At 37.8% G+C, this 23,889-nt stretch overlaps 3 protein-coding genes across 5 annotated transcripts; 2 read left to right on the plus strand and 1 right to left on the minus strand.

Moving 5' to 3' along the window:
* Positions 1 to 6,283: 6,283 nt before the first annotated feature.
* On the minus strand, positions 6,284 to 14,849 carry mis18a (MIS18 kinetochore protein A). Its single transcript, XM_020923151.2, has 5 exons — positions 14,408 to 14,849; positions 14,236 to 14,302; positions 14,001 to 14,123; positions 13,404 to 13,506; positions 6,284 to 7,039 (listed from the first exon to the last, which is right to left on the minus strand). Exons 1-5 carry the CDS (start codon positions 14,778 to 14,780, stop codon positions 6,980 to 6,982), a joined length of 726 nt encoding a protein of 241 aa, XP_020778810.2. The 5' UTR covers positions 14,781 to 14,849; the 3' UTR covers positions 6,284 to 6,979.
* Positions 14,850 to 15,000: 151 nt separating this feature from the next.
* On the plus strand, positions 15,001 to 17,128 carry haus1 (HAUS augmin-like complex, subunit 1). The gene is made up of 9 exons (XM_020923063.2): positions 15,001 to 15,109; positions 15,183 to 15,357; positions 15,526 to 15,661; positions 15,740 to 15,874; positions 15,949 to 16,072; positions 16,380 to 16,445; positions 16,527 to 16,598; positions 16,904 to 16,951; positions 17,022 to 17,128. Exons 1-9 carry the CDS (start codon positions 15,089 to 15,091, stop codon positions 17,064 to 17,066), a joined length of 822 nt encoding a protein of 273 aa, XP_020778722.1. The 5' UTR covers positions 15,001 to 15,088; the 3' UTR covers positions 17,067 to 17,128.
* Positions 17,129 to 18,022: 894 nt separating this feature from the next.
* eva1c (eva-1 homolog C (C. elegans)) lies at positions 18,023 to 23,672 on the plus strand. 3 transcript variants are annotated; one of them, XM_020922862.2, is made up of 8 exons: positions 18,023 to 18,550; positions 18,971 to 19,167; positions 19,649 to 19,772; positions 20,146 to 20,298; positions 20,465 to 20,608; positions 21,728 to 21,805; positions 21,878 to 21,970; positions 22,445 to 23,672. In XM_020922862.2, the coding sequence occupies exons 1-8, from the start codon at positions 18,445 to 18,447 to the stop codon at positions 22,798 to 22,800; spliced, it is 1,251 nt and encodes a 416-aa protein (XP_020778521.1). In that variant the 5' UTR covers positions 18,023 to 18,444; the 3' UTR covers positions 22,801 to 23,672. The 3 variants fall into 3 exon arrangements, with proteins under 3 accessions (XP_020778521.1, XP_055004770.1, XP_020778522.1); XM_055148795.1 differs by having other exon boundaries at positions 21,728 to 21,800; positions 21,876 to 21,970; XM_020922863.2 differs by lacking the exon at positions 21,728 to 21,805.
* The last annotated feature ends 217 nt before the right edge of the window (positions 23,673 to 23,889 follow it).

Consider the following 23,889-nt stretch of genomic DNA (forward strand, 5'->3'; position numbering starts at 1 on the left):
TAGCTTTTATTGAAATGCTGTCCTGAAAGACTTTCACATTACTGTACATTGGACAATTTTACGATTTTTCTATAAATATATTAACCATTAGTGGAAAATATAGACTGTTAGAGAGCAATTCTATAATAATCTGCACACTTTCTAGTTAATTTATGGGTAATTCACACAGCACCTAAAGCATACATCATGTGTAAAGCACTTAGAGGCTTTGAGAGTTAATGAACATTGGCCTTCCCTCTTCAGCGAAACGGTCCTGCTGATTTACAACCACACCTCTCCTTCTCTACGGTACCACTTGTTTCACTATATATACATTTCCCACGATGCACCTGTGCTAAGTAAACGAAAGCCTTAACAGTCGTTGTATGGTTGGGACAGCTGAAGGCCCCATAGTCCTGACTCAGACATACTCAGTAGTGATACCCTGAAACACAAACAAAACACTATAATCTACTGCCCCACACCCCTGCCCCCCAAAACATAAACCTCTTTGGATGACACTGCCTGATGGGACAAATAACACAAATGGGAGGAAGGAGGGGGGCTATTAGACAAACAGGACAACATGCATAAACAAGCCTGTCTGACTGGTGTTGCGCTAATCTGATAAAAGTGGGCTAAACTGGCTCTAAAATGCATAACACCCAAACCCTTTGTTTACTATAGACACATGGATTGGGCAGAAATCACCAGGCGGTATACAATGAGACAAATTGGATGGTGTAGTAAATAATGTGGCTTAACTACTCCTCACAGTGAAAGGGATGTGTGAACCATGGGATACTTACAGGTGAACCCAAATCAGCATTTTTAAGAGTAGAAGACACATAGATTCAAAAATGAAACATGACAGAAAGAAACTGCTGCTGTTAAGCTTGAGTGATTATACATTAGGAAGACCATTAGTGTTGGTAATTGTTGTATACGGCTGAACTGGAGACTTATACAGAGCATTAGGGCAATAAAACAAATAATAACTTGAATGTGGAGCCACTTACTAAAAAGAGGCAACACCAAATTACATTAGTGTTTTCCATTTAGTTGACTGGGAAACAAATATGGGGTATAGGAGCACACAAAATAATGAATTATATATCCTCAAATCCTGACTCTAGTTTCAATTAGAAATTAATTTGTTGTGGTGAAACATTTTTAAAATATATGTAATAAAAGTAGTGCGGTATTAATACCAAGATGTAGGCTATGATTTAAACTTATTTAGATAATAAACCTGCCATACAGGATTTCCTCTTTGCAATGATTTCTAGAAGAGACCAGAGGGTTGAAAGAATGGTGCTAGTAGCTTTTGGCATAAAAATGATGCCAGATCAATATGCAAATGAAGGCAGACTGTGAAACACATGATATGTTTGGCAACCACTAAACAATTCTTACACAAAGAGGAAAAAGCGCAAACGAAAAACAATGAAATGAATGTAAAGTAAAAGATAACAGGTTAGATAGTTATTTCAAATTGATAACCAAAGCCAGCAGCTGTATAACCATGAATAAAAAAGCTTATTAGGGGCTGTGGTTTCCTCCATCTTGTGACTGGGAGCCTCCTAAATGGTGTCTCCATGGCAACAAAGTCTCAATTTAAAATGTTGGCAGCTTTGTCTCAAAAATTACCTTCACCAAACATGCATTCAATTACAAACATTCAAGACTTTGTTATACATTACAATTACTATTGCAAATTTAAAAACAGACACCATTTGAGGACCTCTAATTTCAGACCTATTTTCCAAACAAACCAGGAAAGGCTAAAATCTAAAACAAACAACAAAAAAAGCTCACATCTTCAACAACCTAGGATTAAATTTAGGACTAAATGAGTTCAAGACCTTGACTATGAATAAAACAAACCATCTTAACAACCTTATTGCCAGTACATATGTAGCACTAAATTGTGCCTAAAACAGCAATTTTGTCAAGCATGCCAGTACCAAAATAAGTCTGAATAGACATAATCAACCCCAGTAAATATATATTTATCATCACAAGGTGAATTAATTATGACAGAGTTGACAAAAATTTACCCCGACAGGTTTTCCCATATGATCGGTCAAATGAAAAAGATGCAAGATCAATAGTGAAGCCAGGATTATTAACTTAGAACATCAATACTGGGTGAATTATGGATTGTCTCCTATATGTTCAATAAGAGGTGAACATAAACTGTACCAGACGTTATAAATGTCAATCTGTTCTGGCTTAAGTCCCAGTGACACTAATCCTGTTTTCAACCTCTTTTGTTCCCACAGTTACCCACCAGGACGCCAGGGTCTGGGTGTCTGAGGGGGACACGCACATCAATCAGCCAAAACATTATGACCACCTGAGGACAGTCTGCACCAATGTGACATTTGCGACTTATTGGAAAGAGCATTTAAGCTTGAAGTAGAAGATGGTTAAGTCAATTTATTAGTTAACATTATGCCCAGTAGTACATATATGTAGTAGGGGTGGACAATATGAAACGATAGGCTATACATTAGTGATCTTTCTACATCGTTAATTACAGAAACCTGCTTCTTAGAGTCATTTGTTTGTCATGGTTTGTAATGTATCTTTTCTTATTTGCATACAGCACTTTGGTTGAGGTGCTCTAGAAAAAGGTGAGTTGAGAGAGCATGTCTTAAACTGACCCAGCAGGAGAAGTATACATAATATGTCAGTGCTTTGAGCCACAATAAATGATCTCTCCATATTGGCATACTGTTCACAATTAATTTATGCATGTTTATATCCCTATGAAACACTATGTATAATGATGAACCACCAACTAATTTAAAAACATACAGTAGCTCGCCCAATCAAACATTTGCGCAGGTACATCTCATGTTCTAATGTTCTTTCTACAGAGCTGAAATGTCCCACAAGAGCTGCAGTTTTGTAAATACTGATACAATCATCACTAGATCTTGTGAGACCCAATAAAATCACTGAAAAGCCTTACCCACTTTCCCTCAATCACAAGACAGAATGTTCACTTGCTACTAAATGCATCACACCCAATACCAGGTGCCATAATGAATAGATAATCACTTCACCTGTCACTTAATGGTTTTAACGCACTAAATTTGTCACTGGCTAAAAGTTCAAGACCACACACATTGGAGATCTTAGTCCATCCTCAAGACATTTGTATCAGCACCGTCAGCACTTCTCAGGATTAGGAGAGGGGAGAGAGTGAGAGACTACCTGTGCGGAGAGACGTGGGGGAAATAAACAAGCAGATGTATCTAATGAACTTGGAGGCCTTGAGCATCCACAGGGGATTTGGGTTATTCTGTCAGGACGCTCTGGTCAATTGGATCTCCTGTTTGATCAGAGACAGAGGAAGGTGATTATTGCAATGAGAAGGGTGGCGTAAACACAGATTAGACACCAGTGGACTGTCTCCTAAATGCTCCAAATATTGATTTAGTGTAAAGAGACTGGTGTTCTATAAAACATGTACAGGCATTTCCCCTGAATAAAGATTGATCAGAGGACTTGTACGTGGCTCCAAATATATTTTCTAATAATGGATGTGTGTGCTAGAGTAAACATGCTAGATGTTTATTCTTCTTCTTCAAATAGTCCTTAGCAGTCAAAGAAACATTTTTTCTTCATTATGGTTTATAAAAACGATAGGAAAAAAAACAAAACAAAACAAAACAAAAAAAACAAAAAACATGAGAACCATGAGTGGTTCGTGTGGTGCAGTGGTGAGAGAGTGAGAGAGAGAAGAGAATTTGGTGAAAGCACTGTATGAATATTGAGGTGTGGTTCTTTGTCAAAGCAGAAAAATAAGCAGAGATAGTTGGTTGTAATAAATAATATTAAAATCTACTGACCAAAATATTAATTTGATTTGATTAATCAGCCATCTAAAGCATGATAGCAATAAATTCTGGTAAGTGAAGCTGAATTACAGTTACAATGTGTAATAATAATTATATGATTCACTGATCAACAAACATTTGTTCACATACCCATAATAGTTTTTTTTTTGTTCTATAAAATACCCTTTTAACACATACATAAACGTCACCAACAGACTCTAAAGTTGGCACACAGGTGGCACTCTGAGATTTTTTTTTCTTTTTTTTTTTCTCAAAAACAACATCAGAAATGCAATCAAAGGACAGCGCTCAGCCAATCAGAACTCAGTGTCTGTGGCAACAGCAGCCTCAGCTTGAGTTCCTATTGGTCAAATGAATGATACAGGAAAGCATGTGATTGGCCGGCTTTGCGCTGAGGCTTCATTGCCTCCATGGCAACATTGCTTCCTTATTGCTTAGGAAAGGTGAAAAGGAGGGAAAAAGGGGAGGCGACTCTCACTCAGACTCTGCCTCTGCATTATTCATCCTTTGTCCCCGAGCGCTTGTAGAGCTCTATATGCTCTGACTGACGCGCATGTGTTCTATCATCACTGTTGGTCTAGGAATGGCTGCTAATGATTGGTCGAGACTAAAGGGTGACTGGGGTGAAACTCGTGCAATACTTGCCCCTAACAGTGCAATGTGTCCAGCAACATAGCTCTATATATAAAGTGGCTCAGAGGCTTCAGGAGCTTCTCACTGCCAGACTCACCTCAATTACACTATTAGTCCTTAATCCACATTGTCTGAACTGCAAGTACACCCTTCTGTGTCTAACCACCTTGCTACAGGTATTTTCAGAGCACATCTCTGAGAGCAACAGCCGGACAACATTGCATCATCCCCATTCTCTCTCTCCTCACAGGATCCAGCTCCTCCATCCCAAAAAATCTGGCTGAACACACGACCGGCACCACCCACGAGGTCCATAAACAACAACACACCACGAGGCTTGTTTGTTGTTGTTTTGCCTGTTTTTTTTTTTTTTTTTTTTTCATCAGAGAAGGGAGGGGTGAATGAACGGGTGGGGTTTGCAGCAGTGAGAAAAACATCACGCCGGGATTAGGGAGGGGGCACAGCAATGGACTCCTCCCCCCCTGTGTGTTTGAGCATGGGATAACGTCTGCTGACAGAGAGCTGTATGGCTGGATGACTGTTCCTCGGGCGGCCAACACGATGACGAGATGGCAACAAGCACTCCGCATAGCACGTGCTCTTAGTTACCATCGCAACCAGGCCTTGGATACAGCATGCTGGTTGGCCGTCTCCTGTTGTTGTTGTGCACGGCGGCTGATGAAACCTCGTGGGTGAGGGAGGGCACAGCACTGTAAAAGCATGTTGCCGGTTTCCCTGCCCTGGTTGAAAGTGTTGCTAGGCACATCTGAGGTCAGCTACTTGGTAAACAAACCTTTAATATGTAATCAAGCTCCCATCAACCCCAAAGAGCTCAAACTTCTCGGTTTAACTCAAAGACATACAGTTAAGCTAAATAGATACTTTTAATTACAGATAAAGAGGGATGAGCTGCTGATCCCAGGCAATCTGAGAAAAGAAAGAAAAAACATTTAATATATAAACATTTGCCTTCTTTGGTGAACTAAAAAACAAACTAATGAAAATGTACAAAACATGTCAACCATCGTCTATGAGATCCATATCAAACAGTTCAACTACAATAAAAGTTAAAGCATATTTTTATTCATCCAAATGCAAATCCCTAAATAAAAATCTATAACTGAAACAACTATTTAGGAGGGCCATAAGCGCCATATTATTCCTCCTTTAAACCAAACTAAAATGTATTGCATTGCTTATAGGCAGTGGTGTAGTGGGGATTTTTTAGTCTTGGTTCAGTCCTGGTTTAGTCCTCCTGGTTCAGTCCTTGTCCCCTCATGTCAGAGGTCACTATAGGACAGTACTGGAGATATCCAGCCTATGCAGGTTGTTTTCACCATTGCTAGTAGCTCCGGTCAAGTTGTAGGCTATTTTATATCTCACGTCTGGAGCAGTGGGTGGACAGCGTACCTCCACATACCACACCCACTGCACCCCTGCTTATAGGGTATTTATCTTTAAAGGTGCACTAAGTATCTTCTCTGCTGGAGGGCACGCCACTCACTTGTCTCCCTAGAGATGTTATTGCTTTGCCTGGGTTTATAGAATATTCATGGAGAAGCAGGTGAAATCACCAGGCCAAATCACAAGTAAGATCTGTGGAGAGGCAGCCCACTAAATGTATGTTTTTCAAGGTGTTTTTGCCAGATAAACAAGCAAGATACATTAAAATCCCATATTGTTGGACATTCCAGGCAAAGTAAAAATATGTCTCTTGGGATAAGAAGGTAACAGGTGCTCACCAGACGAGCCTCACCTTAAACTGATGGTGATGTCATTTAAATAAGCAACAGAGCCAATTTTGAAAATTTTAAACAATTTATTATTACTACAAAACAATGTGCATTATATGAAAAATAAACAACTGGCACTGAACAAAGAGGTTAACATGAACAGGAAGTCACAAACAAAAAATGGATTTTTTTATGAACGGGCCTCTATAAACAAAACCTTTAAAAGCTATAAGGCCATGGTGTGCAACAGTGTCAATGTAAGCAACAAGATGCGGTTTGGTCTTTCCATTTCGAAGAGAACAAAGGCTAATGTATGTGTGTGTGTGTGTGTGTGTGTGTGTATGTGTTTGGTGGCCGGATCGATACCGCTTTCTGCTGAGAGTGCAGGTTGGAGCTTGATGAAATCCTGGACAAATAAACATTCAGCTCAGGGCGCAGGCTGGGCTTATACTTTCTCTGCTTCACCGGTGGAGATGTTGTCATGCACCGCGAGAGGCCAGCTGACAGTGTGATTGATTACAAGTGTGGCCGCGCTTTGTTTCGCCATCGGTAAAAGCACCACAAAGGAGCTGAGCGACTGTACGCGTTTGTGTGCAAGGTGAGGGCTAGGACAAAGCGATAGTGATGGTCGAATGGAAAACAGGGCTCAAATATAGGTAAAGATTGTACAAAATAGGAATACGAAATGAACGCTGCTTCCATCTTGAAAAGAAGAACCCACCAAGGAGGTTTATCATAGTCAGAGGGTACGTCACATCGTTCTTACAGGCCAGATTCGATCTCCTCCAGTCTCTGCGCCATAGACACCACCATCAATTTTATCTGGAAGAGGGGGGGAGAAAAGGGTGTAATGTTAATGGCAAGGTTTTGAATTGCAAGGAGAAAAGCAGGCAGGGTGTTTTAAAGAGATTTCAATTAGGATCTGATCAACAATGGACAGAAGCAGGAAGCAGGGGAAAGGAGAGATAGATGGAGAGAAAGAGAGGGGGCGGGGGGATGAGATAATTGGAAAACTGGAGAAATGGAAGAATGACAGACTCCAGGGGAAAGTGGTCAGGGTCGAATGGATGTGGGGAAGAGAGGGGAAAGGGGAGAAAGAGAGAGATAAGAGGGAGAGAGAGTGGGCAAGAGACAGAGGGAGACAAAAGAGAGTGAGAAAGAGACAGAAGGTAGAAAGAGAGAGACAGATATGAGAGAGAGAGATAGAAGCAGCAGGTCAGGGAGTGTACCAGAACAGATTGAAAGAAAAAATCCAAACAAGTGTCTACAAGTCAGTCAGATTGAAGACATTAAAAAGACAGCACAGGGGGATGGTGACATTATAAAATACACAGGAGATGAAGGTGCAGACGAATAATAAAACACAATATAAATGGATGTAATAAGAGATAAAATTCTATCAGGCTAACTTTATAATTTTGGTGAAATGTGCTATTTCTAAAAAATAATGCTAACATTTAGTTTCAGTACTGGTTTTAGTATCATTTAGTCGATTAATCTGCTTCTCTTAGTTGACAAAATTTGTATTAGTTGATTAATTATTTTATTCAGATTTTTGGAATTATATGCACAACAGCAGAGAGAAGGTTGGAGCTGGACAGTTTAATCTTCATTTTCACATATGAAAATGTCTTTCTAACAACTTTGAGTGTTTGACAGTGCCAAGTCGTGTTCCCTTTTAGAATAGTCATTGTACAGGGCATGTCTTTGTCTTCGACCAACAATGTCTTTAGTTAATATTTGGGACACATTTTGATTAGATTTTGACTGTACTATGCTTCAGCAGATTTAGTTTTTCAAACTGACATCACATCTATCTGGTGATAATGCATGAAGAACACAATCTTGTCAACAGCCAAAAACTCTCCAGCTATAGGTAGTCGCCAGCAGCACTGAAGTGTAGTGAATTGAATGAAGTGAATAGCAGTAGCAGCAGAATTACAAAACAGTGTAAACTATATAGATAAGGTCTATGAAAATATACATAAGTAGTATCTACACACAGCTTTAGATTAGAACCTATAGGGTTGTCAAAAATATCGAAAATCAGATAAAAATCTATATTAAAGATAGTATCAAAACTAGATACTAATCTGAGCAGGGACTGATAGTAAAAACACATTCACAGGACAGAAATGACCTGGACCTGAATAGCTTCAGAATAAATGAGATGTATCGGAACAAGACCACCAGTATACGCCAATGGGCCACTATGAAACCTACTTGTAGGATTGTAGGATTACAAAGATATAAGGCTACATGGTAATATCATTGCAGGATTGGAATTAGTATCGAGTCTATTCCTTAGTATCAAAATAAAGTTTGAAATTTTAGTATTGTGACCACTCTAGGACCTACACTAGTACCTCCACACACCATTACCCTCACAAAAATAAATTTAGAATATTTTCATTTTGGTAAAATAAATGGCAGTCTATTTAGAAAAATGTGCAATTGCGACTTTCCAAAATTAGGCTTTCTCTTTTTAAGAGACACTGGCCTGGGACGGTCATTAAGAAATGAATTAACTGCAGTGGTCTCTTTATGTTTTCCCAGAATCGCAGAGATGGACCATTAAAAAGCATGTGCCTGGCCTGTTTCAGTATCAGAGCACAGGCATTCGAAGATTAAATTTGTCTAAATAAATTGCGTTGTAAAAGCAGCCATAATGTTTTCAATTCAGAGTACGTCCAGGAGAGGAAGGTGAACTGAGTAGGGCACACTTGCCGCCAAGGCCATATGCCATAACTCATTGTAACAGTCCATCTCGCCAAGACTTTCCAGGCACGCCCGCTATTGATCTCTTTCTAAATTTAATGCTTTCGTCCTTGGCCTGCGCGTCACCCTCATATGAAGTTTCATGAATATCAGTTCTGTCATTTATACCATTATATTGGAAAAAAGACAAACAGGCAAGGACAATTAAAGTCTTTCAATGTTGTGGTTCAGACTTGGTGCAAGTTCAGTTTTTATGTGACACAAAAATAGAAGCTGTTAAACCAGTTTTTTGTCAGGGCTTAATAGTTTGTGGTGGCAAATGTTGTCATAAGAAACAATTTGATTTCCTTTGCAAGTCTAATGCCTTTCATCTAATCATATGGTCCCCACAAGTAAAGAGGTCTATGAAATAAATCAACTAAAATTAATTCACTCAAGTCAGTTTAATCTACAGCATACCTCCACTGGGACTAAACACAATCAATGATGGATTTAAGTTGCAGCCTACATAATAGAATCAAATAATATACGGGGTGCGTCTGTTGGCTTCATCTTAAGTTAATGCTTTAGGCTTAGTAAGAAGTTGCCAGGTGAAAGAAACATCCAATTAGTTTGAAAATGAATACAATAAATACAGGATTTAGATTTTTACTTTAACTATTACATAATTACAACTATATATTATATACTAATACTATATATTGCAAATTATGTAACAACACCTATATGCAACACCTGCATGCATCAATCTTAGGATTTCTAAAGTACGAGAACTTAGCTGGTTTATTTGCCACTGCATTACTGAAGAAAGTAAAAAATAAAATCCTAGTCTCATCGATTTGTTTATTCTAATATTAAGCAAATGTTTTATTAATTTTATGTATTCTTTATTTCAGACACAAATATTATTTGGTCCATAGTTTAAAAAAAGAAAGAACAGGATACAAAAAATATATACAAGGTAACCAAATTAGTCTATGAATGTGGAGTCTTGGTGCCCAGTGCTTTCTCAAAGCAGAGGTGTAAAGACATGAGCTCATTTGAGGGTTGGTCATTATGATGGCATCATGTGTAGGTTAAATGTCTAAGTAGTGTTTCAATAGTGAAGATGCCAGTGCCCACCAAATGATGATAGGCACTGTGTCATCTGGGCACCAGTTTATTTAAGTATAAAATAACATAGCTATGCAAACTATAATACTGACTAGTTTGCATTTCATTTGACAAATTTTCATTTCATAAGCAAAGCTAAATGTCGGCTAAATATTTAAATTATGTCTCAGCTGGTCAGTATTGCAGTTCAGCACTTGCAAGTATATGTGCTCTGGTCTAATTTGCATATTACTGCTGAAAGTATTTGTCGGCACTGGCAAAGTTTCAGGAGGGTTTGCCAAATGCCAATTCAGTAATTAGTCATATTGAAAACCACAAATTACAAAACTACTTTTGAAAATGAACACAATGTCATCAAATAAAAACTTGAGTTACTTAATCACTAAACAAAACATAAAAAAATAAAAAAATAAAGATATTGTACATCTATGTAGGCCTGTTATAAAAGGTGTTGAGTAAAATAAATGTACAATATTAACTTTGGTTTAATACGAATAATATGCATGCATTTTGCACATGTATATATATTTTTACAATACCTTTTACTTGTATATTTTCTTTACATTTGTATACAGCTTTTATGTCAAAGCATATGACTCATACTAGATACTAACACTTTCAATGATTCAATTTTTTTTGCAACTCAAGTTTTATTTACAATGTATTTGTTTTTTATATACTTGATTTTTATGTCAATGGCATAAAATAATTTCTATATCGGTGCAGCAAATCAAAGTTTGTAACAGTGACAGACCTATCACGCACTTGCTAGGGATTCAGAATACAAACTTCTTCAATACATTATGAAGATGTGAGTCTGGTCACTGGTGAATTTATAGACACGTGGATTCAACCTTGAGCAGTAAAATGGATTCCTGAGATATTTGTGAGTTCACAAACTCATGAGAATCTATCTTGGCTGATGTGCCAGGTGAGTGGCACACCAATCACAGAGCAGCATTGAAGTTTGTGTGGGGCCAAGGCAAAGCATGCAAGCAGACCAAAACAAACATGGCAATGCCAATAGATGTACTTCAGCCTATTTTAGCGTGAATACAGACGCTTTTGTTTGTAAAAAATTTCCAGAAGGTAAGCACTTTGTGGACAATAAAGATGTCTATGCTTTTCTCTCTGTGCTGGATGGAACAAAAGTTTGATTTTTTGTCTTGTTCCACTGTTATGACACTTTGACCATCCGTTTCAAATAGTTGTCATGACATGTTCCACGTTTCTCAACTGATTTCAGCATCACTGAACAAAAACATTTGATTGCACGATCGCGTTTAGTTGGAAGTGAGATATGATAAGAGAGGGTGGGGACCAGATTGATATCAATCTGTATTAAAAAAAAACAGGATGTATGTATAAATAACCCCTTATTTAGGCAGAGCTTCAGTACACTGTCTGTCAGCCATTTGGTTGTTGTCATTTATGACGTTGTACACAAATTATGCTGAATGAAATCAGTAGACTCAGTAGACTGTCAATAGGCATTATGTCATACAGGGAAAATTTGCATGTTTCAGAATGTCATGGGAATTGGCACGTTTATTTATGGATATGAGCATGACATGGTTAAAAAGGTAGGGAGTTACACAAGTTATGACAAGTCACCAAAGAGATTTTATTATAAATAAATAGGTCAGAAGAATTTGGGCATATTATTTGTTTGTTGCCGGGGAAATGGGGTAGTCATCCTTTTGCAATGGTTGCACTAAACTCTATGATCATAGACCCATGCTTTTGCTTTGACTTTTTCGTCAGTTTTATAGGGTAAAGCACTTGGGTCGTCTATAGTTGCCCTATTATGGAAAAAGACTGCTTTACCATCTTGTGGGATTGTTTGTGGTCAATATCACTTTGTTAACCTGGCTTATTTGATATTTTAGTCCAATGTGTTTACTTAACACAATGTGTTTATTAAACACAATTCATGAGTATGTTAAAAGATGATTCATTAAAATTTTACGTTTTCGTAACATTTCTTATATAACAACAAATTCACTTGTATAATTTAGCTGTTGGTACTTGATAGTTGGATCATTCTCAATAATAATTGTGTCACTTGAAATTTGCATACAGCACATTCAGTACAGGCAGGTCACTTATATTCAAAACCAGTTTTCCTTCCAATGGAAAAAATCACATCAAGTTGTCCATGCCACATCCCAAGACTGATTGTATAATTTTAAGCTAACAGTAGTATGTACATAGTAACCGAATAAAACAAAATACAGAATTTTACACCAGAATCCAACAAAAGAAGTTTCATATTGCACAGAGAATGATATAATGACACTGGAAAGGTTTTAAAATTATTCAGGTTTGGATTATTTTTCTGTATTATTTAATTGTTAAATAACTCTCTCTCTATATATATTTTTTTTAAAGAATTAACTTTTGTTTGTTTGTCGTAGAAATATCTCCCAAACTCAGCAAAAAAAAAGTATACAAAAAAAGGTACTGCAGGAGCCCCTTATATTCTCAGTTGTATCAGTGACAAAATGCCAATAAACTAGTGTGACATGAAAGAAAAGTATGTAGTTGATGAAGGGCCAAAGCCACTGTATGATCAAAACATGTTTTTCTCTGAACACAAAGATTCCTCAACAAACCCCCTCTTGCTATTGTCCACGGTCCAAATGGCTGTTTATTATTGTGACTCACCATCACCACCTACAGGCCAATTGACGCTAATGGGAAAAATCAGACAAAGGGGATGTTGAGGTAACTGGAAGCAAAATATAAATAAATTATATATTTTGCATAAAAAAATTAATAAATGTCCCCCTTTTTAATATTCACCAGGTATAAAGTAATACAGATAGATGGATTTTATTGTTTTAAAGTTCAAAATGGTTTACTAAAGTGACAAATGAGATTGCATATTGTTTAGGTTTTGTTATTGTAAGAGAATATATATTTTAAATATTTACTCTTATTTGTTTGTCAGACCTTAAAAAGAGTACGATGAGGTAATGTCTGATCTAAGGGTCTGCCGATCAGAGCAGTGAGGTCTTCCCAGAACAAAGCTGATGTCATTGTTGGTGTGCAACCTGTGAGTTGGTAATCAATGTAAACCACTCGGAGCTAATGATGTGAAAGCCTTGACAGCAAATCGGTCCGAGACAGCAACTAATTAGTGCCAAGTAATTAGTAGAAAATACATTACATTTGCTATTATAGATCAGGCAATTATTAATAATTTATGCTACCTGTGAATTGGATTTTTGTATTTTTTTTAAGTATCATATGGAAGTTTATTTAGTTATGTTATTTGTATGTAGAAAATACTGCTCTGTGGGCAATCAAAAACAGAAGAACGAGACAAAGAGAAGCAGAGGTAATAATTCACCTCTCTCAGCTGTTGCTCCACAATGCCTCTGTACTCCAGTGTCACCGGCTGCTCATCGGGGCCCTCTGCTGACAACATCTGGTTTGCAGAGCCCAACACATAACTGCAATATGAAATGGAACATGAATGAAAAAATATAACTGTGATACACATACATATCTCCATTTTTATACAATAAATAAATAGGGCACTTAGACTTGCATTTTTTTCAAGGCAAATGATGCAATTATATTGATCACATTTTAACATAAATAAATTGTGTATTTTTGTTTATTTATATTTATGTTTATTTATTCTTTGAAATATTTTTTCTTCCGTGTGCAGTGAATGATGATGTTGATGATGCTTAGCACTCCATAGGTTCCTAGCACAAGCAATGCAAAAATATAAATCTTAATTATTCAATTACAAAAGCTTATTATTATGTTAAGTTGCTTAGTTTAGTTTATTATTTGTCAGGGAACATGCACAAACACATTCATCTTATAAAATAGAAGATGCTTTGCAACAGATTTAGTAGAGAGCAAATTTTCATTTGTAGTCCCTGGGAAGAATAGTCTGTGGTCATAGGATGGTTTCTTTCATGAATGAACATACCTGTCAATGTCTGCTACATTGAGGCAGAAGGTATACCTCTTGTGGTCCAGTTGCTTGGGTGTAGACGAATAAACCACTCCAATCACAGAACGACATCCTTGACAAATGAGGTCCACAACCAGACTGTCAAAACATTAGATTCAGTTACATTATATTATTCAGTATATCCATAACAGAATAGTAAAGTTATGCCGTCACACTAAGTCATATCATTTTAGCACAGAGGAGCACCTACCATGGAGATTTTTTGTCTGGTTCATACATACGTTTCTCCTTTCCAACCACGACATTATCAGTAATTTCTATGATTAAAACATACAATGGGATTCATATTAGTATACAGTCACCATACAGGCCAAATAGAAAACGTTTAAATTAAAGGCATAAGAAACAAAATGCATGTATACTTTTTAAACGTATTTGATTCTGGGAGTCCTCACTACCATCCCACGAGAAGGAGTCACCGACGGGCAGCTTACATTTCCCGCAGAAAAACACTACAGGCCCGTCATCATCCGCTTCTTCTTCTTCGTTGTGTCCAAATAACCTTTCTTCAATAATTGAGGGGTTTGTACTTGTGTCAAAAGTCTTATCTAGAGATTCAGCAGGGTGTTGTTGAGCTATTTTTTCTCTGGTCGCCATCTGAACTTCTGTCCCACACTTTTTTGAACTCTCGAGTAGGCGGAGATAGAAAAATATAATACAACTCGTTTCCGTCTTCGTTTTTGAGTTAGAATCTGGTTTGTATTTCCATTTTATGCTGAACACTTGCACATACATTAGTGCACATGCTATAGATCGATATAATGATTTTCATATTGTACAGGGAGTGATTTAAATTAGTCACAGTGGCTATTTTGTGCCGTAAGTTCTCATGCCATATGTTTCTAAGATTTTATCTCGCTTGGGGCATGTATTATCTTTGTAAAGCACGGAACGGATATCAAGTCCGGCGCCTCTGATTGGATAATAACACGGAAGACATTTTGGGGCGGGAAATGAAAAGTAACGCGAAAAAAAAAAAAAATCCCTCGTTTGTTGACATTCAGCTGACACATCCATTTAGAACATTTGTTTCGTCTTTAAAAATGTGTGAGAAGATGAAAAAGGTAGTATACCTTTAAAATCGTCTAGCAACATTGTGGGTGCTGTTTTAGTTTAATTATCCTTTGTTTTCGGCAGGTCAACAGCTGGCTGAGTACAGTGTTTGGGGATCAGCCTGTGCCGCAGTTTGAGGTGAACACTCGGACAGTGGACGTGCTTTATCAGCTTGCCCAGTTCAGTGAGGCTCGGTGTGGGGACACGGAACTGCTCATTGAAGACCTTAACCAGAAAGCATCAGAATATCAGGCCGACAGTGAGTTTTGTAATATAAACATTTCTACATGAGATGCGCATGTAAATCTTAAAGTGACAGGTCGTCTTCTTTTACATGATTCCATTAGATGTGGTTCATAACTTGATTTATACCTTTTTATTATTATTTTTGCTCTCATATTTTTTTCTATCTGTCTCCATTGTGTAGGTGCTTATTACCAGGATGTTCTTTTACAAGGTGTTGGCCTTTCTTGTGCAAGTCTATCACGGTCATGTGCAGACTATCTAGCTACTTTAGTGGACAATGCAATGACTCTGGCCATTAGAGACATCTCTCTGGGAAAGTATGTTTTCATCAAGCTGCTGGTGCAAGAAAAAAAATTATCTGGCTGTAACACAGGAACTTACTTTCTTATCTTCAGCTTTCTTCCAGCTGTGAATAACCTTTCTAATGAACTGCTTGAAGCGGAGAAGTCAGACAGACATCTTGAACGAGACCTCAAGGCTCTGAGAAAGAGGCTTGGTACTACTTTGGTTCTCCGTGGGAACTTACAAGAGTAGTTTTTTTTCTATATTAACCTCAGTGTGAATATTGCATATTATATTTATTATTCATATCTTGACATCATAGGGACATCAACAAAAGTGTAAAAACACAGGCTGTGGAAAGTGCGAAAGCAGAGGAAAAATTACTCAACATGGATTTTGTGACAACAAAAGCAAAAGAGCTCAGACACAGGCGGGAGAGAGCAGAGGTATTCCTCCCAAGCCACTTAGTGTTTTGTCATTTTTAAACTTCTCATTTGATTTTGAAAGGGGTGGGGAAAAAAATGTTTTTTGATCCATAATTTGATAAAGTTATCAAGTTACAATACCAAGGAAGTTAAAATACAAACCCATTCAACAAGAGAATAAAAGACATGAAATATTCCCATCTTTAAAATATGAACATAGCTGTACAGTTTAATTTGTACTGTGTGTGTAGTTGTAGCCTTGTTAGTATTTGCTTGAATGCCAAAAGCTGTGCAATGCCAAAGATTTGTCTCGCTTTGAATTGTACAGGCTCAGCTTTTGTCCAGGAACATGGATAAGTCTTTGACCCACCAATCCATAGTGCAACTGTCACAGGTAAATGTATTTTTACGCTTTCTAATGTGAATACAATTCTGTTTTACTGTAGTGATGTATCTTTGTTTTCTGTCCTTTCAGGAAGTCACTGCATTGAAACAAGAAATTGTTCCCTTAAAGAAGAAATTGGAGCCTTATATGGACTTGTGCCCAGTATGTTTTTTTTTCTTTCTTTTCACTTTGATACTACCTTGTAAAAAGTCAAGGTGTTACTGTTGTTTCTAAGTTTCTAGGCCACCCCATTGTGTTGGTAATCTGGATAGTCAGTGTGTAAAGGTTAAGAAAATGAAAAGCAATGGTTTGATATTCTCACAGTGAACATTAACAGTAGGCTATATAAGATGGTCTCATTGTAAAAGAAAATAATTTTAGTTTTAGTTTCATTTTAGTTTCTTACTGATAAATACGTATTTCATTAGAAATGAGTTTTTTTTTCATGTCCATTTCATTTCTAACAGAACCCATCCCTTGCTCAAGTGAAAATTCTAGAAGCAAAAACAGAATTGGTGAGTATAAAATTGCAGAAGCAAAAGGTCTAGATAATTGTTGCTCACTTAAGGTATTTCTTAATTTCAGGCATCACTTGACTCCAAACTAGAGATGGACATGGAGTTTAAATGAATGTTATTTGTCAGATTTTATTTATGTCTGAATTAGAAAATAAAGCAAATGTGTATCTTGCATGTTGAGCTTCATTGTGGTATTTTTGTTCTGTAAACCTGGCAATTCCCATGCGACATGTCTAAGTTTGAACTGAATGTTCATTTTGCTTCATTCTTTCCTAGTCCAAATATAAAAAGTTGATATTCATCTTCTTAGTTTACCCTTTTTTAATATTTCTATACACAAACTCAAAACATTGACAACAAAATTCCCCTGGCTTGTGTGGGATAAAGTGCTTGAATGGGACTTGAAGCTACTCCCTAGGTGCCTAAAGCTATAAGTGCAGAGAAGGGTTGAAATTAGGAGGCCCTCTGTCCATTCTGTATGTTAAATCTTACTCCCCCTGTGAGCCTCCTCTGTGTGGGACACCCCGACATCTGTGTTAGCTTGACTCTTGTATGCCGGACATGCAGAGTGACCGTTACCATGGAGGGGGTCCCGGATTTGGGAAAAAGAAAAGCTATGTACTTGATAGACACTTATTCAGACGAGCTGTCTGGATATAGAATGTTCAATTGAGGCATTTAAAACGACAAAATACTATACATATTTTGGGTTGGGGAAAAGCAGGCTACCTAGGTGTAATAGGCCAGCTGTGAAAGTGAATTTAAATTGTCCGTGCCTTAGTGATTTTTTTTTTTTTTTAAACCAAATCTCCGTTCTGATGCAAACATCTCCATTTATCCAGGTTTATTTAGACACATCTTACAGGTCAAAATACAGCAAAATGTAGGACTCCCAAATAAGGAGACTGAACGCGCCAATCAGTGCAAAATGAAATACTACGCATGGAACTTATTCCTTATGCCCTTATCCAAAACGTAAACACGTGCCTCCGCCGTGGGTAAAGGCTCCAACCAGTGCGTCATTCCCCTGTCTACCCCTCTCTCCCTCTAAAATAGTTTTATCTGCCACGCCCACGCCACAATTTCCTCTCAGCTGTTACTGTAAGTCGCTTTCTCTTTCCTCGTGAGTGTTATCCATTCACAAATATTCTGGCTTTAACGCAGTTGCGGGGTCCAGTTGTACGTGTGCACTCGTGTCGCCTGTCAACTTCAAACTACTTGTTGCGCAGCTACTATTTTGAGCCTGCCTCTGTGGTCCATTACCGCGAGCCACGGGGCCAACTACACTTCATCTTCCACTCAAAGAATTTCTAAGAACTTGGATAAGGAAACCCCGTATTTCTAACTACAGTTGTATCGCGGAACTAATGGGGTGGGCAGGTAAAGCCGCATTCGTACGCAACGCAGTGAACAGGATTTGGCCCTCAGTGGACCGTTTAATGCGCAGTCGAGTTTCTTTAATATGATTACAGACACGAGGGGGGAAAGTCATGAGCTGGATGCGCCCTGGGCACGGGCTGGACTTGAGCCATAGTCTCTTCTACCTGAGTTTACTGTTGTGGGTCAGACGCATCAACGGACTGGCAGACTTCTCCAGTAAGATGAGTAGCCTGCTTTACAGATGCACTGTGTAAATTTCTGGTGGAGGGTCTGCTACCTGCTTGTCTCTATGGAGGTGATATAGCTATACCTGAAATCTTCCACAGTATGGCATTAAATCAGTATCCATGAAGACAAAGTTACGGTTCAGATCTGTGGAGAGGCAAGTCCACTCACACTGAATGTACGCAAGAATGTATGCTTTTTATGAGCAATAAAAACTCATGTAAGTGAATAAATGCAAGATGGGTTTAATGCCAAACCTTTTCTTTGGAATCCATGGAGACATAGACAGGTAATGGATGCTCTGCCAGAAAAGTTACATAGCGCATCTTTAGACTAGATTTGGTCCTGGTTTGGTTCATTATATTACATTACTTTTTGTTATTAACGTGATTGCATGTGTCTACATTTCAGACTACCTGTCTAGGATCATTACCAGTCACTCCACTCATGCCTGTGATGGTCAGCCCCTGCGTCTCTACTGCCCCAGACACTCCACCATCTCCATCCAGTCAGCCTTCTATGGCAGCGGAGAGGCACAGCTGTGCCAAAAACCAGACTCCTCACACCCGCACCGAAACCACAGCTGCTCTGCTTTTACTGCTCTACAGGTGCACTTTATGAAAGGGGAAGTCAATGTTTTTGTCATTGAAGGGGAATGGGTAGGGATTAGGGAACAGCGTGTTATTCAGTTATTGAGATGTGCTGCTGTCCGTATGTTTTCAAGCTTTGGTTTATAAGTGTGATACAAATGCCAGGATATATTATAGGACCACTATTTATAATCAGGCATTGCACAGTTGTGTGTCATTTGTTCAACAACTAATCTTATACTGTACAGAACATGACTACTTTGATGAGATATAAAATTATAATACAGTGTTTGATTGCCATTTTCATTCAAATGAGAAATATTTACAAGCTATATAGTTACATTTACATCAAAACCAGTTTCCTAAAAAGATTACAGGAACACATGGACTTCTTTCACTATGACATTGACACATGACATTTGTGGCTGGTCACTCGTCATTGTCTGATAATTTGTGCTCTATTCTTAAACACTGTATAATATATATTCATATTTTACAGAAACTTCTAAGTGAGTGTCAAAGCCATAGACATTGCCAGCTTTCTGTGAACCATCTGCTATTTGGGAAAGACCCATGTCCAGGCACCACCAAATACCTCCATGTAGACTACAAGTGCAAACCAAGTAGGTCCAAGGGTCTTTTTTGCCCTTACCTGCCACAACCATTTCAGATAATTCACATTTTGTTGGTTATTAAATGTTATTTAATAAAATATATGGTTTTAAGTAAGCCAGAATCAATAGTCCAAAGACGTTCATTTGGTCTTCCGACAGTTTATGTTATTAGGTTCTTTTTTCAGACCAAGACCACTCTTGATCTATAAAAAGAACCTAATAACATCACAGCCGGAATAAAGTTGAGACCAGCACAAAGCAGGGCAATAGAGAATATCTAACATAACAAATCCAAACAAGAAGATCTCATAGTCTTTGCAAATATTGTCTTACATTCCCACCATTCTTTCTGGTTCATTAGTGCCGTCTTCTCTCTCCTCAGCTGAGCACAAACAACATGTGGCATGTGATGGAGAGAGTCTGGTCCTGCGTTGTAAGTCCCCAAAGGTGCTCAACATCTACGCAGCTGTTTATGGGAGAGGTTTGGGTCAGAGCCTCACCTGCCCCTCAAACAAGACCTTACCACATTCGTTTGGTGAGAATTTATTATTTATTCTTTTACGTCTCTTCATTATGGTTTGATACAGTATATAGTAGAGGTTTGGTCGACAATTTCAACTCAGTTGAAACTGCATTCAGTTGCAATAACAAAAGTATTTTCTATTTAGAGAAAACTCTGTCTTTTTTTCTTTTCTCCACAGAGTGTCTCAACCATGAAGTGGTACATTTTGTTTCCAAGTCATGCTACAACAAACAAAAGTGTGCTGTTGTCGTCAGTAACCAGACCTTTAGAGACCCTTGCTTCCCAGGAACCAGGAAGTACCTCAGCGTGCTCTATTCTTGTGGTAGGCGTCTTGATACTTTCCCAAGCACACATTATTATCCCATATAACAAATATAAAGTCCAAAGGAAGTTATGTCATGCATGTTCTTGTGATTACCCTGTTCATTATGTGGCATGCTTCTACAGTTTCCCTTCACTGATCCTTATCTATCACTCTTATTGGCTTTTCTTATCACACTCCCTAAAACAGGGACTGGGGAATAATAGATGATAGACTGGATTGGGCTGAAAGACTGACTTCCTGCTAAACTTCCTGTGATTGGCACAGATGCCAATGAGCTCATGCAGCTTTATTGTTCATGGATTATACTTGATATCAGATGTGAGCTGAGCATGCTGCTGAAATATTTCCTTACATGCACACTGGCACCAACTGCACAGACCTTTAGCAAGAGGTCTTGTATTCTCTGGCCAAAAACAAGCTACACATCTCCGTCCAAAAACTGTTGCACTTTCTGGTGGAGTTTCCGTCACATGCTTGTGTAATTGCTTTGCCTGTAATATTCAGTATGGCAATAAACTTATCTATCCATAGAGGTATGCAAGTGGCACTACCAGGTGCCTGATGTGACCTGTACCAAGTTACAGGTCACATCATTGTAGAGGCTAGTCGGTTTACAGTAAGAATGCATGTTTTTCAAGATTAACATCTGCAATTGATTAATGGACCTTCTACCAGAAAAACATATATTTTTCATCATTTAAATTCTTACAACATTTCAAATACAGTGACATATTATAAAAAATTGTAGGGGCAGGAGTGATACTTTGATGTGTAGAGATTGTGCAAAATTGTCCTTTTGGTGCTTTTCATTGTAAGGATCAGTTTCAAATACAAAGTTGAAAAAGCTGAGGCACTCAAAGTACAAAATAATTAAAAGCCTTTAATACCATACGGCAGATAAAGTAAAAATAATGCCAACATTTTTGTATGGTGGTACTAATGGGCAGTCTTGCCCTGATGAAGGCTGAAGGATGAAAGCCGAAATTTATTTGCCATGTGGTATTAAAGACTTTTAATTATTTTGTATCATTCAGGTTTTCTCATATTTCTTTGTCATTTTGATCATCAAGTTTAAACTTAAAACATCTGAATTGACATCCAATACTGTTTTTGTAGTACCCCAGAATTTACTGAGAGAGGCAGACCCCAGCATATTTAAATCCACCTCTCCTCCCCCTGTGGACAGAAAAGAAGGTAAAACTATCAGACCAAATGTTGTGGCTTGACATTTTGTGGCATTTTGTCCCATTTCCATTCTTCATCCAGACAAGCCTGATGTTTTCCCAAAGGACTCCAGAAGGCCAGAGGCTTCAGGGGCAGTGATGAGTGACTCACTGTCAGCCTATGCCTATATTAAAGGTAAAGATTACATACAAACACAACTTCAGTACATCAAGAAAAAGGATGTGAAAAATATTTCTGCAAGTTAATTATTTATGACAGAACCCAAAGTTAAATAATAAATAATCAAAAAATAATAAATAAATGATGCTTATTCTGTAAGGCAATAGAGAAATAACCATCACAAATTTACACTCACTGACTAGCTGAATACTAAAAAGTAATTGGAGAGCACATTATGGGGCCAAACAATGTGGTTTGTACCTGGGGCCCAGTATTTTATGCTACACCCCTGTTGACTGCAGTCCTAACTGAAGGATAGTTCAGAGAGCAGAGTAAACTGATAAGACTATTACTAGACTGCTACTAGATTTTTTTTAAACTATTGTAAATTACTGTACTCAAATGTATTCAAGTAAATAACAAATAATTAAAAACAAAACTATTGCCTACCCAAGGACCTTCTGAAAAGCACACTTTTATTCTCCTCAGAGCACTCAGAGATGGCAGCTCTGCTCTTCACCTCCAGTGTTTGTGTGGGCCTGCTCCTCACACTGCTGGCCCTGTCAATACGAGTAACATGCTGGTGTCACCGGACCAGAGATCACAGACCAAAACGTGAAAGACCAGTCAAGAAACGGGAGGAAGAGGAAGTTAGTGATGATGAAGATGAAACGGGGAGCTCTTTAGTCTCGGAGGGGGAGAGGAAGACTGTTGTTGGGTGGGAGGAGGTGGCATTTGTGAGTGAAGCAGCAGAGCGAGCAGAGAGAATAGAACGCAGAGACATGATCATTCAGGAGATCTGGATGAACGCTTATCTGAACGGTGGCTCGTGTGAAGCCCTCTGAACCAAGACACCAATGATTCAAGAACTGTTTTGTAACTTTTTGTATCCTTCTACATTTTTAAGTATATTTAAAATTTTATAATATATTTTTGACACTGAGGCATCCATCAGAAGTTGGGGCCTTTTTTGTACTGTTTTTCTAAAATGTTTCTTTTTATCCCAGTAACCTAAGACAAATTCAGATTTTGGTATTTGTTTATAAGAGGTAAAACAAGATAATATTGTACAATATCATATTGTAGAACATGTGTTAGTTTTAAAAGAAATTAGGTGTATTCAGTGTTATATTTATTCACCACAGAGTTAAGCTACAAGTCAAAAACACTGTATAAAGGGCTGTTACAACTTACAATACTTGTAGGGCTACATGAATTTGAAAAAAAAAAAGCTGATAAGATGTGTTATTTGCTATTTGCTGATAAGCATTGTGACGGAGCGCTCCATCACAAGCATATTTACATACTAATAAGTAAACATGTCCAGAAGCAAGGGCTGAAATATGAACTGCTTAAATAATACAACAGAATAACAACAAAACCATGTGCAATAGGGTTTCCCCAGGGGCCAAGACTCCCTGGACTGCAGGACTATCTTGGTTAAATAGACTAAATAAGGTTACATTCATTACAGAAAATATTTGTAAAGGTCTAAAGAAGAGGGTATAACTTAAATAATTGTTTTCTTTCCAATTGTGATTCGATTGTGTTCTTGAGCCTTGTGTTCTTGATTATTATTCTTGCCGTGTTGATGGCATCTGTGTCCATGTAGAAACTGAGTCTGGAGAGCCAGTTACTAAGCAGTGTCAATCTATTTGCAGTATATTATATTTGATGCAATAAAGGTTAAACTTTAAATAAAACAACTTGCCAAAGAGCATGTGACTAGTTATTCAAAACGATGTCAATAAACTAGTACACTTTTTTTTTTTTTAAACTAGGTAATTAATGAACTAAATATAATAAATATAATTTTATCAAGTCAAGAAGTACAAATATCCAGTAACAACAGACAAAGAATCGGTGTAGTGTCCACACAGGTGCACTGGATGCACTGTTGTAGTATTGTATGTAATGAAGTAAAATGCACAAAT

The sequence above is a fragment of the Boleophthalmus pectinirostris genome, unplaced genomic scaffold (genome assembly GCF_026225935.1).
Source record: "Boleophthalmus pectinirostris isolate CB_2022bp ecotype Guang Dong unplaced genomic scaffold, ASM2622593v1 HiC_scaffold_12, whole genome shotgun sequence".
NCBI classification, from domain to species: Eukaryota; Metazoa; Chordata; class Actinopteri; order Gobiiformes; family Gobiidae; genus Boleophthalmus; species Boleophthalmus pectinirostris.

What these genes read in the sequence shown, in the direction of transcription:
- mis18a (XM_020923151.2), bottom strand. Translation starts at nt 14,780, where the DNA reads ATGTATGTGCAAGTGTTCAGCATAAAATGGAAATACAAACCAGATTCT. An exon ending in AATGTAGCAGACATTGACAG is followed by an intron (nt 13,507 to 14,000) that starts GTATGTTCATTC and finishes TTCATATTGCAG; the next exon opens with TTATGTGTTGGGCTCTGCAA. An exon ending in TGGAGCAACAGCTGAGAGAG is followed by an intron (nt 7,040 to 13,403) that starts GTGAATTATTAC and finishes CCCCTCTTCCAG; the next exon opens with ATAAAATTGATGGTGGTGTC.
- haus1 (XM_020923063.2), top strand. Translation starts at nt 15,089, where the DNA reads ATGTGTGAGAAGATGAAAAAG. An exon ending in CTCCGTGGGAACTTACAAGA is followed by an intron (nt 15,875 to 15,948) that starts GTAGTTTTTTTT and finishes TTGACATCATAG; the next exon opens with GGACATCAACAAAAGTGTAA. An exon ending in TAGAAGCAAAAACAGAATTG is followed by an intron (nt 16,952 to 17,021) that starts GTGAGTATAAAA and finishes TCTTAATTTCAG; the next exon opens with GCATCACTTGACTCCAAACT.
- eva1c (XM_020922862.2), top strand. Translation starts at nt 18,445, where the DNA reads ATGAGCTGGATGCGCCCTGGGCACGGGCTGGACTTGAGCCATAGTCTC. An exon ending in CAGCGTGCTCTATTCTTGTG is followed by an intron (nt 20,609 to 21,727) that starts GTAGGCGTCTTG and finishes CTGTTTTTGTAG; the next exon opens with TACCCCAGAATTTACTGAGA. An exon ending in CCCTGTGGACAGAAAAGAAG is followed by an intron (nt 21,806 to 21,877) that starts GTAAAACTATCA and finishes TTCTTCATCCAG; the next exon opens with ACAAGCCTGATGTTTTCCCA.